The sequence below is a fragment of the Nannobrachium achirus genome (assembly GCF_963921795.1).
Source record: "Nannobrachium achirus genome assembly, chromosome: 16".
In the NCBI taxonomy this organism is placed as follows: Eukaryota; Metazoa; Chordata; class Actinopteri; order Myctophiformes; family Myctophidae; genus Nannobrachium; species Nannobrachium achirus.
Window position 1 is genome coordinate 18,350,737 of NC_137823.1, and position 13,735 is coordinate 18,364,471.

The following is a 13,735-nucleotide window of genomic DNA, read 5'->3' on the forward strand; positions in this document are numbered from 1 at the left end:
GTGACCACCCGTCCAGCATCTCGCGGGACAGTCCCGATATTGTAACGTCTGTTACAATATGTGTGTGTACGGCACAATGTCCCACGAATCAGAGACATAAGAAAAGAAAAGAAAAGAAAAGAAAAGAAAAGAAAAGAAAAGAAAAGAAAACAGTTTTGTGAGGATTTCTTTTCACAATAATGTGATGCTCATGTGAAGCATACTATTCATTCAGTTACACACCATTGGATGGGGATATAGCACGCCTCGGCATGGTTTTATGTTTTATGCATAACATTTCATGTTTTTAGATGGGGTTAATCTTAAATCTAATCTTAAAATAAACTTTTACCCCCATTCAGATGGAGGGTTAATGCATTTTATATCAGGGCATATCCATTTTCTCCATCAGGGGTATCCCTTATACATTTTGATTTGTCCCCTTTGTCGGCCTACATAAAGTATTAATGTGGTCACTAGATGGCAGTGTAAGACAATGGGGCTTTTAAGCCGTGACATCATTTTGTAGGCAGAGGAGAATCTGCCCCCAGAGCATTTTCTGTCCCTCGCTATTTAAAAAAACAACGACTAAAAAATAACGACTAAAGTATAATTCTAACACTTTCCTTTCAACAACAAAGAGAAGAAAAATGTGTAAATAGTAAAAATAGTAAAAAGATTCACGGAAACTGGGGGCAGAATTTCTCCTCTGCCTACAAAAATGATGTCATACTTAACAGCCCCTGGAAAGGACCGAGTGTAGGTATTGTCTGACCTTTTTTTATTTTTATTTTTTTATTTTTTTGTGAAGGACCCCAAAATGGGAGTTGCCCATTACAAAAAATAGAAATCTCCTGGATTATGACAGTCCAATGTTGGCATACTATGCATGCATGTATCACAGATATAATATATTTACATTAATATGTTGTTTACATTACATTTTGATTGATGGAATAATTTATTCGAAGTTTGCAAATAGGAAAAAATACAGTTTCATGGCAGTACAAATCACTGGTACAAGGTCAACTAAAAGGAGATCCTAGTAAGCTTTTCGGCTTATACACAGGAACCACTTTATGTATCTCATATAACATTGAAAGACAGACGGATAGAACACAGTAGTCTACTTTGCATAGGGTAACATCAATTATAAAATCAGAAAATTAAGAATAAAAGGATAATAAAAAAATTAAAAAGAAGCAGTTTGCTGCTGATAAATCAATCAATACATTTGCAGATAATAATAGCCTAATAATAATGATTTGATCATTGGGGCTGCACAGTGGTGGTAGGCTATATGTCTGTGTGTGTGTCATGTCATTTCTATTTTTGATGTTTATGCAAGGGCCTGTGAGTGCAGTGAAGAGAGAGCTCATTTGCGCGAGTCTCACACTGGTCTCACACTCATTGCGTGAGAGTTGGCAGCTCTGCATGCGGCGTCGTATGGACGTGATTTCAACGTCTTTCTCCAACGCAACTCAGGGACGAGCTCACCCAGGGTTGACTGGGACGTTGTATCAACGTCGTATGAACGTCTTCTCGCGGACGTCCTATTTTGACGTTTACGGAGGGTCTGCCTGGTCCGTCGTATGGACGTCGTTTCAAAGTCTTTCTGCAACGCAGCTCAGGCGCAGCAGCACTCAGTGTTTGACTGGGATGTCGTATGGGCGTCGTATGAACGTCCGCTGGTTGTGAACTTGTGTACCCCCTAGTGGGCAGAGAGACAATGTGTTTAATTATGGCTATTTGATTGAAAATAAAAGTGTTAGTCTCGTCGCGTGAAAATGCTTAACACTCGGGTGACTGAAAATAAAAAACTACCACTCTGACTGCATTTATAGGTCAAATTGACAGGTAGGTCTACATTCTCTCCCTTAAGCAAAGAGACTGTCTTAAACATCAACACCTATTGGAACACACATCAGGACATAACTACACTGTGAGTCACATAAGCACCTGAAATATGTTACTGTGTACATAATATAACTCTACTACAACAATCTGAGTCTACTAATAACTATTAATTAATTAATGTTGCAGTCTACATATGACAAGGTATTATTTTGTAATCAAGTGACCAAAATAAATTACTAAATGGTTCCTCCACATCAAACGCACGCACGCACGCACACACGCACACACGCACACACGCACACACACACACACACACACACACACACATTTTAACAATGTATTTATGTCTACACAAATGATGACGGTTTTGCAGATTTAAGGATGCAGATGAATCAGAAATCAGTGAAACAACAACAAAAAGTTTCAAGATGAGCTGTGACAAAATGATCACAAGGCCATTCTCTTTGCATTAAAATAGGGCAATAGATAAGGGATAACTTCTTCTACAGTAGCCTATATTATCTAGACAATATCAGTTTCTGCTTTCATATAATGCTGTGGAAATGAGAAATGGAAAATGGAACTTTTTGAAAAGGTGATCGATCCTACAGGCATGGATGGCATCACCAGTGGAGGACGTAGCTATTATCCATGCAATACTTTTGAGTATAATATTGGCCTATAAATGAACATTGTAAATTAACCTAGCATTTAAAACCAGATACTGTAAACGGTTAAATTAAATGTATATATATATTGATGTGTCACAGCTTGTCCGTGTGTATGTATCTCTGTCTGTCTGTCACGGCTGACACTGTGGTTCTATGGTTTTGTTGCTCTGACATCATGCTCTGGCTTCACTGTGTTAGACACTAACAGAATCCCTTTTATGATGTCATCAATATTACTGTAAGCCTAACAGGACTTCATATGGGAATGCCCGTATGGGGCCACATCAGCCACATACCACACTAACAGAATCCATATATGGCCAAGACAGATTGCCAAGACAGCCCATATCTGTGTGGATGGTTCTACAGACAGGGATCTCCATGTATGGGCAATGGGCATGAAAGGGTATGATGTCAGATGTCATAGACATCATAGGACTTTCACATAACGAATAACTCAGTAAGCATGTTTGGGCTCTCACAGCATATCTCCATACAGTACATGGATCTCCATATATGGGTACCAGGGGTCTCCATAGGTAACTGGTCCGATATACAGTACATCACTGGCCAGATAAAGGGCAAGGTTGCATATCGCCCTGAGGCGTCTTAGGGACCTAGGGAAATTTATGGAGGGGGGTCACTGGAGGAAAATAGGGGAGGGTCATGTCTTTTTAGTTTTAGTTTGAGGGAGGGTCATCAAATTTTACTTTGAGTCCAAGGGAGGGTCATCCAATTTTTATTTTTAAAATGAGCCCGGATTTTATATGCATATTTTCTTTACAGCTTTCCTGAATAATAGTACAACAATAGTCATTGACACCCCTCCGTTGCTTATCTTGGTTTTTCCCAACAGCTGGGCTATTGAGCCTTTCCCATTGTTCCTTCTATGTGTCAATCATTTAGCTTGGCCTATCCAGCCAGTAGGCGTGTGCAGTTTCTGGCCAATCACTGACGCTCTTCCTGGCAGCGACAATACTTTTAGTCAGAGGGAAAAGTTCAGAACACAACAAACATGGCGTCTTACAACATCAAGAGAACAAATGTGCGTACTAAAAGTTACTTGGATCACAATTTAAGAGCTTCGCTGCAGACCCTCTCTGCTGAGGAGAGTCTTGTCAGACTCGAAACTAAATTAGAGAAGAGCACGGACAACAAGAAGATCAGAGGGGTTAGGCAAGTCCTACTGGAATTGCGTGTGTGTGGCTGTTTGGATTTTGATTTTGGCTTCGAGGTTTTTTCGTCTTTTTTTCTTTCTCCACCACAACGGGAATCTTTTAGGGATAGTCTCATTGATGAAACATATGGCATCCCTGTTTTAATATATAGGGTTAAGTTCGGCCGGCAGTGGATCATCTTAAAGGATGGCAGTGTTCCAATGGAAAGCATTTTTCTTCACTTTCACATTTGCGTATAAAATTTCCCAGACAGATAGATGAAGCGGTGAGTTTACAGATTAAACATTCATAGCCTTCTCCTAAGTCCTGTAACATCATATGATATAGAAGTGGTAGCTTAAGTTCTAGAGTTCACTTTTATTCACTAAAATGTTATCTGTGAAGATAGCTCAGTGCATTAGTCACTGTGCTAACGATCCATTCGTCCCGTGGGGCCGCCGGTTCGAGTCTCATAGGGGGAGGTGAATTTGCTTTATTCATGTTCTCGTATATAGTGCTATTATTACTGCAGTTGCGTTTATGAATAAGTTTATGTTTTTAGGGATCATTTTACTCATGTATAAAATGTTATGTTTTAGGGGAGGGCCATCTTCTTTTCTTTTTTTGGTTGGGGAGGGCCACTGATTTTTTCCCACATACAGAGGGAGGGTCATAGCATTTTATATCAGGGCATATACATTTCCTCCAGTGACCCCCCTCCATAAATTTCGTTCTGTCCCTTACTAGTATTTATATACTGCGACCAAGTGACAGAGAAACTTCGAAACAGAGAGGGAGGGAGACCAAAAGAAACACACAGAGAGAAAGACAGTGAGCGACCAGGACAGACGGCCGACAACGCAGCTCTGTCAACTGGGGCACAGTTCTATCAGTCGCTGTTTTGTCTGTCTGTCTGTGTGTGTGTGTGTGTGTGTGTGTGTGTGTGTGTGTGTGTGTGTGTGTGTGTGTGTGTGTGTGCGTGTGCGTGCGTGCGTGCGTGCGTGCGTGCGTGCGTGCGTGTGTGTGTCCTGGGAGAGTGAGAGGTTGAAAAGTTTCGCAAAGACCCCCGGCTGCTCTGTGCATGCTTTTAGGACGCGGCCTGGGATCCTTTCTGGGCCCCACCGCCTTACCAAGTAGGCCTTTTCACACGCTTGAAGGCTTTGCGTACAATGTCCTATATGAAACAGTCAAAGTGCTGGCCTCCTCAGGTGGTGCTGACACCGGCGGATGCCCGGACAGAATTTATTGAAAGGATAGCCCCTTGTGATGCAGCGTCTCATTTTACATATGAGTAAAACATAATACAAATACACAATACACGATACACACACATACAGATACAGGTATAGCTTGCCCACCCTCTCTCACCCACCTCATTTTAACAAATAACTCATTTAAGAATTCTGAATTCTGAATGAATGAATGATTTTATCTGGAGGGCCGAATTGTCATGTGAAGCTTGACCAATCCTCAAAGTATGGTCTCATTGGACATTTTTAATCATCCAATCATCAGACCGGGACAGACACTACACACATATTCTGGACGTACGGGACAGATAAAAAATGTCTGGACTGAAATGACCATATATGGACATGGGGGGACACACATGGGACACACATTTACGGACAGATAAAACCTGTTCATTCTGGACTGAAATGACCATACATGGACATGGGGACACACATTTACGGACAGATAAAACCTGTTCATTCTGGACTGAAATGACATGGACATTAGCATGGACATGGGGGACACACAAAGCCACTCAAAAATCGAACTCAAGAAAATGAGGGGAGAGTACATTAAGACTTTAAGAAATTAAAAACTTCTAGTTTGGGTTAATGACCTTTGCCTTCTAATTATATGGAGCACGGCTGTTTCCCAGACCAATTTTTATGGGCCCCCAAGCAAATACCCCATTATTTTTCTCGTTTCCTATACTACATACTACATTTTGTTCAAGACCAAACACCACAAATAAGTAAATGATTAAAACAAGCCAGGGAGGAATTTCTCCAGTCCCACAATCAAGATTTGGCAGCAGAGTAGGTATGTCTAAACCACACACACACACACACACACACACACACACACACACACACACACACACACACACACACACACACACACACACACACACACACACACACACACACACATTTTCTCTTTCTTGTCAATATGTAGACAATAGACACCAGTGTCTCTTTCTTGTCATGTAGACACCAGTGTCTTTTGTTGAGATTCTGAAATCTTAACTCCCCGAGTCCCCATCTTTAAACCAATCCAGTGACTTTGATTGGTGCAGGGCTGCGCATGGATCAGATTGTAAATACCATCATTTATGTATTTCATTGCAGATTACAGTAGGTTATCATCCCTAACCCTTAAATTCAACAAATTCTTTTCAAACAATTGATTAGTTTTATTTGCTGGCCTTCTTGCCCTGGCATTTGGCCTTTGTGCCCTCAAAAAATGGACAACACCAAAGGCCAAGTGGCCTTGCCCTAAAATTACAAAATTACAGGCCTGGCTCAAATGCACTGTTCTGCTTCAAAACAGATTTTTGTTTGAAAGTCTAGAAATTGTCCAAACTGACACAGCGATGATATGAATGAGGACATTGAAGGCTCTTTTGAAGGTCTATTCTATAGGTTTGAGGACTCACTGAAAGCATTTTCCAATATGGAAATTAAAGTGCTCAACAAGTTCTGCTTAACCTCTTTGCCCACGAGTGCATAGAGAAACGGGTTCACGCAACTGCTTACGTGTACAAGAGTCACTGATATCCTCAATCCAGTTTTGATAAATGGGTGGTGACTGTCACTGTGGTGAATGTCCAGTAAAACAAAGATGTGGTAGGGAAGCCAGCAGATGACAAATGTGACTATCACGGCAGTCATGACTTTGAAAGGCATAAAAGACCTGAAGACCATGTTGTTCTTTATCCTTACAATGATAACAGAATAACACATGGTGATGATCGTTAGTGGAAGTACAAAGCCTAGAACAAAGCGCAATACAGAGATTCTCGTAGGGCTGAAGGGAAGCATTTCATGATTGCTGTAGCATTTAGTAACCTGATTATCTTCTGTTATGTCACGACTCACTAAGGAGGGAATGCTCAGCAGCATAGAAAAGAGCCAGGCAACAACAACTGCAACTGCTGCCCTTTTCATCGTGCGATTGCGATTGGCCCAAAACACAAACACCACAACCACGCAGCGGTCAACACTGATGATTAGCATCAGGAAGATGCTGCTGAACAGGTTGAGAAACAAAACAAAGGAGGTGAACTTGCACATGAAAAGTCCAAAGTTCCAAGATCCTGTTGCTTGTAGACTGATGCTGAAAGGGAGCGTTGCACAGAAGATGAAGTCGGAGAGGGCCAGGCTGAGGTACCATGTTGAAGGGACTGTCCTCTCCCTCATCTTGAAGCCAACAACCCAGATGACCAGGCCATTCCCCAAAAGCCCTAGCAGGACGATGATCACATTTACCACAATCAGGGTGACGCTCCCCGCTTGATCAACAGTTATGGTTTTATTAGTGAGAATGGAGAATGGGGTGTAATCACTGGCCTTTTCATAATCAATATCTGTGCCATTATAGTCGACATAGTCAACTCTGCCATAGTCAAAAGTGCTGTTAGGAGTCAGTGATGGAGCAGCTGTCATGGTGCACTGCACTCCTAAAGAAAAGGAAATACATTGATGTGTTAATTTTTTCATTTTGGCCCATACTACATTGTGCCTTTAGGGGTGTAATCAATTTACTCGATCATATATACATGTATATATATATATGTGTATGTGTGTGTGTGTGTTTGTGCATGTTTAAGACAAAGTACAAGTGATTAAAGAGATATTTCGCTTTCACAAAACAATTTTGGGTTGCTTTATCATCTACTCTGGCTTTTGTGAACACCCCATACATTATACAGTATATGATATTTGATATTCATTTGATCAAAGACACGCTCTTTTTCTGTACAAACCGATTGTAACTTCAAACTCCATTTTAACCATGATGGATTCATTGAAAACACGGACCTCTCACATATTAGGAGGGCACTATGAGTTGACAGAACCAAGGACAGGTGTTTTCGATTCATCTATTATGGTTAAAATAGAGTTTGAAGTTACAATGGGTTTGTATAGGAAGCGGGTGTGTCTGATAAAAAATCTAAATAATGAATCAAGCAACTTATCAACAATGTCCTGTATGCCTCCAAAAGCAGAGTAGACGATAACATTACAATTTAAAAAAGTGAAATATCTCTTATTATCTATTATAATATTTCAAGTAAATATTTGTTCACATTGATTCATTGATATACATATAAAAATGTAAAAGTGCTTCTCTATAATTCAATTAATCAAACAAGTTAAAGAAAATGATATAAATCTGCACTGATCAGTAACTGCAATTTGCAATGAAAAAGTATATTAAACACAACTTAAACTGATTATATTGTACTGCAGTACTGTACTGTACTGCAAGTAATACAGATTTGAAAAATAAAGAACAAAGAAAAAACATAAAAGAAAGGCACGTTAGTACACTGCTAAATCCAAGTAAATCGGAGATTCATTCATTGTTGTTATATCGAATCTGTGCCACTTGTGCATTCTGAACTGGCTTATAGAGTATTCTGTCCACAAGGATTGATAACATCATTAGAAAGAAGTGTGAAAAATGTTGGGTTGTCGTGTGTAAACATTGACAACTGTCGGGTAGTTATAAAGCAAAAAGAGAGGACAACCAGGTCCTCAATGGAGGTAAGTTGAGTTATAAATGTAGGTTGATGCTTCTAGGATCAATGGGACTAAAACCGAGCAAAAATAAAAGAGGTACTTAAAATAAAGGTACTTTATTAATTACAAAAAAAATAACAAGACAGAAAGTACCTTGATTTTACACCCTTGCCTCCTTTATTCCTTTAGTCCTCGAATCGGTCTAAAGGCTTTAAGACTGAATTGACAAATGTTTTAGTAATTCAAAGAAATGTATGAAAATGGTGGTGACTATCAGTCATTATCTCTGACTTTTTTTGCCTCATTTTCCCCTCTAACTGTGGTGCAAAATGAGACAAAATACTAGCTCTGTTTGTTGCTTTTAAATGATATTTTTGAAACACTTGTAAAAGCAAAAAGGGAAAAGTGTAACAAGGCTTAATGAGAACATAAAATGGAATGTTTTAAAGTGGAATCAATAGTATAGACAGGCGCGTTGTCAAAGGCATGATAGCATACAAAACAAGGACATTCACACTGTTAATATACTCGCTGTTTAAACGCGTGTTGGAGAAATAACTAAGAAAGAAAAAACTACGTAAATTTACTCACCTCATACGAGACCACCAGGTGAGAACAGATCTGGGTATGGAGAAGAAAGTCACTTATCTTTTGTACTTCTCTTATCTTTTGTAAATCACTCAATGAATTGTGTGCTTTTTATTCCTAGAGACTGCTACACTTTCGGCATGCAAGGTGAACCAAGTCTCCCGAAGCCATTTCACATACAGTACAGGCAGGGAGGAGATTTGCTGTGACATGTCTTGACGTAGCTGAACAAAAAAACTACCCTGTTTTCTTTTTCATACTTTTTTCTTTTACTTTTACTTCATGTGTTTATTTAGACGGGCCAATGCATATTAATGCAATGTACTGTAAATACACTGGATTTAGCAAAGATGCTAATTTTCAAACAAGGAAGTACCTTACATAAAAGCATGATGCCTACATACAAGAAATAGAGTATAAAGTGCATCTATACTGTATCATTTATCAGCTTTTTTTAAGAGCAATACAAATTTGTAACACTCTTTTCTCAGTGCCAAATGCAATATTCTATGGTCCATGCCATACACAAAAGAAACACAACATGCATGAAAGATCCAAGGACCTGGAAATATATATTTATAATGTCTGTAACAACAACAACAACAACAACAACAACAACAACAACAACAACAACAAGTATAGCTGCAATCAGCAATATAGGGGCCAAGGAATGCAATAGCCAGACAATATGCAAAACGCAATATGCAATACTCACAAATAAGCCATGGAAACAGAATAGATAAAACTTTAGAGAAAGCAGCCCTTGCAGTTAACAGAATGAGCACTAGAAACAGCTGAGCATAGTTCAGAGGGATTGTAGATTAAAATAGATTTCTTTATTATGTTGGCTTTTGGCTTTGTCATGGCTTTTTCATCACAATTCTTTGCCAGTCGGTTTAGCCATGGTCTGGATTCCTACCTGTGACCCTCTGTTCCTCCTCTTCATCCTCTTCTGTCTCTGTCATTGAGAAGAGGATGTGGTGGTGGGCTGTTGATATTTTTGCTGGCGGACCACTTTCCAGCTCATCTTCACTTCAAGGGGGGATTGATTGATTGAAGAATTTATTAGAAGTTTGCAATAGAAAAAAATACAGTTTCATGACAGTACAAATCACTGGTACAAGGTCAACTAAAAGGAGATCCTAGAAAGCCGAGGCTTATTTCCACAGGAACCACACTTTAAGTATATATATATATATATATATCATATAACATTGAAAGACAGACGGATAGAACATAGTACTTTATCTAGGATAATATCAATTTCAAAAGCAGAAAAAGCAGAACATGAAATACAAAGGCAGAAAAAAGGGTGGGGGGGGGGGCATGGTCCTTAGTCTATTTACAAGTCGCAGGTAGCAGCTGCCTGAAGGTGACTTTTCATACCGATTTTGAAGGAGGCTAGGGATTTGCTCTCCTTTAAGGCTTGTGGGAAGGCGTTCCACGTGTTGATGGTATAGCAGGAGAACGAGTTAGAGCCTTGTTTAGTGTTAAATCTACGTTGATGATGATTAGTGGAGCTGCCTCTGGTGTTGTGATCATGAACATCCTTGACCGTGGATCCAGACCGTGGACACCTGGATCAGATCCACACCCATGAGTCCCAACAACATTTCCCTGCTTGTAGGCCTACTTCATGCATAATTATAAGTTGGTGACAAATAAAACCATCTTGATTCTTGATGATCTCGTCACTTTCTTATTTTATCTTCTTGAGTAGAATAGAATAGATTATAAGATAATAGATATATTTTATAATAGTTGTGTGAGGTTTAGAACAGCATGCATTTCACAAGCCTATTACTGTACCTTGTGATTTATTGGTATTGTTGACAAAATAGTTGAATGTGGAACCTTGTAAGATCACACCTGGCATGACTCAAAACAATACTTCTGTACTCTGGAATGTAACCTCAAGCTATTTAATTAATACTGGCTAGATGTCCTGTCAGATAATCTCAGAACTGTGTTGGTGCATGCATGGGGGTTAAGAGGAGATTTCAAAATACTGAAAAGAAATGCCTTCTAATCATCTGTTATGACTGCAAACTCAATAAAATGTTAAATAATATCCAAAATAATCACTTTATATATAAAGAAAATCATATATGATAAATAAATAAAAGAAATCCACGCTCAAGAGTCAAGACCCCACCCAATGTGCATGTCCTTTGAATATTCATAAGATAGCGGTGGCAAGCACTGTTGCCACCCAAGTCTTTTGTCACTGATGTTTTGTGTGTGGCTGTAGTACTAGTAGCAGTGGTGAAATCCCAAGAAAAATGTCCCTTGTGGACAAATAAAGTTTACCTTGACCTTGATAACACATGAATAGTACAGCAAGCCCACAATTATACAAATGACATTTTGTGAAAGAGTTGCAATCAGAGCAGTTAATGTTTTTAAACAGTGGCCATTGTGTGACATTTTAACAAGAGTAAAAGTTGTCTTCCTCTGAGACAACATACCCCTTGGACACCCCTGAGCAGATGACTCAGGTTTAACCTAAACTATCCTCATGACCTTTGCCTTCTAATTATATAGAGCACTGTTTCCCAAACAGCTGGGTTCTCATGGGTTTGGGTTGCAGACACATTTTTATGGATCGACACCCATAAACCCCTTTATTTATTTGTTCCTACATTTTGTTCAAGATCAGACAGCAAAATAAGAAACGGATCAAATCACAGGACCAGGGTTAAAAGCTTAAGTCCGAGACCATAAATAGTCGTATTTACACATGGACGCATGGTTGTTGTTATAGCAGCCAACATTTTATGTTGTTTTAAAATATGTAAAAGTTGGACAGTCTCTTATGGTAGTGGGTATTGTTCCACAGCAAACTTCCCTGCACTGACAACACATTCTGGGTGAAAGCGGTGTGTTGACGCTGCACCTCACAGTCCCCTCTTGAGGTTGACCTGTTTGTCCCAATAATACAACTGTATTTTTTTCCTTTTGACGAATTCTGCCTGGAGAGGAGGACAGAATTCATTGCAGGTTTTGAAGAGGGCCAAGCTAAGGTACCCTTTAGGTTTGTTAGGTGCATGTCCGTGCGCATGGGAGGCGTGACACTGCTCCAAAAAGATACGGGCGGCGTCTACACGTGTGACCGGACCAATGCAACACTACACTGCACCACATACATGCACGCACACACACCCAGCAATCCATCCATCTTCCATTCCCACACACGCACGTACGCACAAGTGTACAGTATGCATGCGATGCCATGCACACATGTAATCTCTCTAGTCTAGACCATACATGGGCAACTGGCGGCCCGGGGGCCACATGCGGCCCCCACCTTCACTTATAATGCGTCCACAGATTAATACCGGAATACTGATATATTATTGATTTCAGTTGTTACAATTCCAAGCATGACCTGCTTTAATTCTGTCCGTGTATATTAGTAGCTTAATGACTAGTATGGTAGTATTAAAATGTCATTTTCTTATGTCCAATGTATTTGTATTTAAGTTCATAGATTTAACATGAGTATATAACTAAATGCATTTGAAATTTAATCAAAATGTTACATTTCAGGATTCCAATTAAAAAATAACAAAAAATAATTCAGGATTCCAATTCAAAAGAAGTAAAAATAGTAGATCTGCTGCGATGCGTTTTGAGCTTGTAGATCTGCTATTTTTGCATCTTTTGTATGAGATACTAGAATGACAAAGTAGGACGTAGCAATATGCAATGTGGCCCTCTGGAGTGAAGGTGGAAATAGTGTCCCTCGCCATCATCAACGTTGCCCACCCCTGCTCTAGACAGAGTCTGCAAACAGCAGAAAGGGAAAGAAAAAACACTCAGGCCATATCTTCTGTCATCTGTGCGTATGTAGAATTACGGCCACAGACAGCATGCTGAGAGTTAACTGTGCAACAGAGAGTTAACTGTGCAGCAATCCAGTGTCTAAAAACAGCAGAAAGACATGTTTGGTCTCTATAATGCCTCCCCCTGGCCGGCCGGGGCGCCTGATGGAGGGGAAAGGAACTGGTTGGAATAACGTGTTCCTTCCATGCGCTACATCTAAACCGGGGAATTCCCCACTGTCAGGTGAAAAGAAGCACTGAGCCATGCTTGTTGTGTTCACATTTTGACCAAAACGACAAAGATAAATTCAGTAGTCTGGAGGGTTGGGAACACAACACCAGGTGGGACTGGTCGCCATGACAAAAAGTAACACCCGGAAGCCCTTTGAGGAAAAGAATAACGGAAATACAGTGCGCTCACTAAGAAAAACCAAACAAAGAAAGAACAAAACTAGAATCTGTTTAATTTGTCACATCACAGGTTTAAAGGTTTATTTTATATTTTTGAGCAGCGCGTTGTGAGCTGTATATGCTATTAAAAAAAGCAATAAAAGGGGATTAGAGTTTATACAGCAGACGGTACAACTGTTTGCGTTCCCCTATGGGCAGAAGTTAAAACGCTTTTGGGGGTGTGCTCTAGACTAGAGAGGACCCTTACAGGTCCATTTGGTTCCATTTGTACACTCTTGGAGTTAAATTAACACTGATTCAGCAGTGTAGACTGCAGTCCCAGAGATGAAAATGGCATCATGATGATATTAGGCCATGGACCCCCATGTTCAACTCCCTTGGTGCACATGCTGAATTAAGTTTTATCCATATTTTAGTCCAACTCTGACTGGACTGGCAAGCCTAACACTTCTCAAGCATTCAAATAGGGATTGGGGAAATAAAAACAGGGG

General features: G+C 39.9%; 1 protein-coding gene across 1 annotated transcript; it reads right to left on the reverse strand.

Annotated features, from left to right (window-relative positions):
* Window positions 1-1,606: 1,606 nt before the first annotated feature.
* On the reverse strand, window positions 1,607-9,974 carry LOC308300854 (chemerin-like receptor 1; the record flags this gene model as incomplete). Its single annotated transcript, XM_080744751.1, has 3 exons — window positions 1,607-1,690; window positions 6,433-7,355; window positions 9,929-9,974. The coding sequence occupies 3 exons, from the start codon at window positions 9,972-9,974 to the stop codon at window positions 1,607-1,609; spliced, it is 1,053 nt and encodes a 350-aa protein (XP_080600877.1).
* Window positions 9,975-13,735: the final 3,761 nt, after the last annotated feature.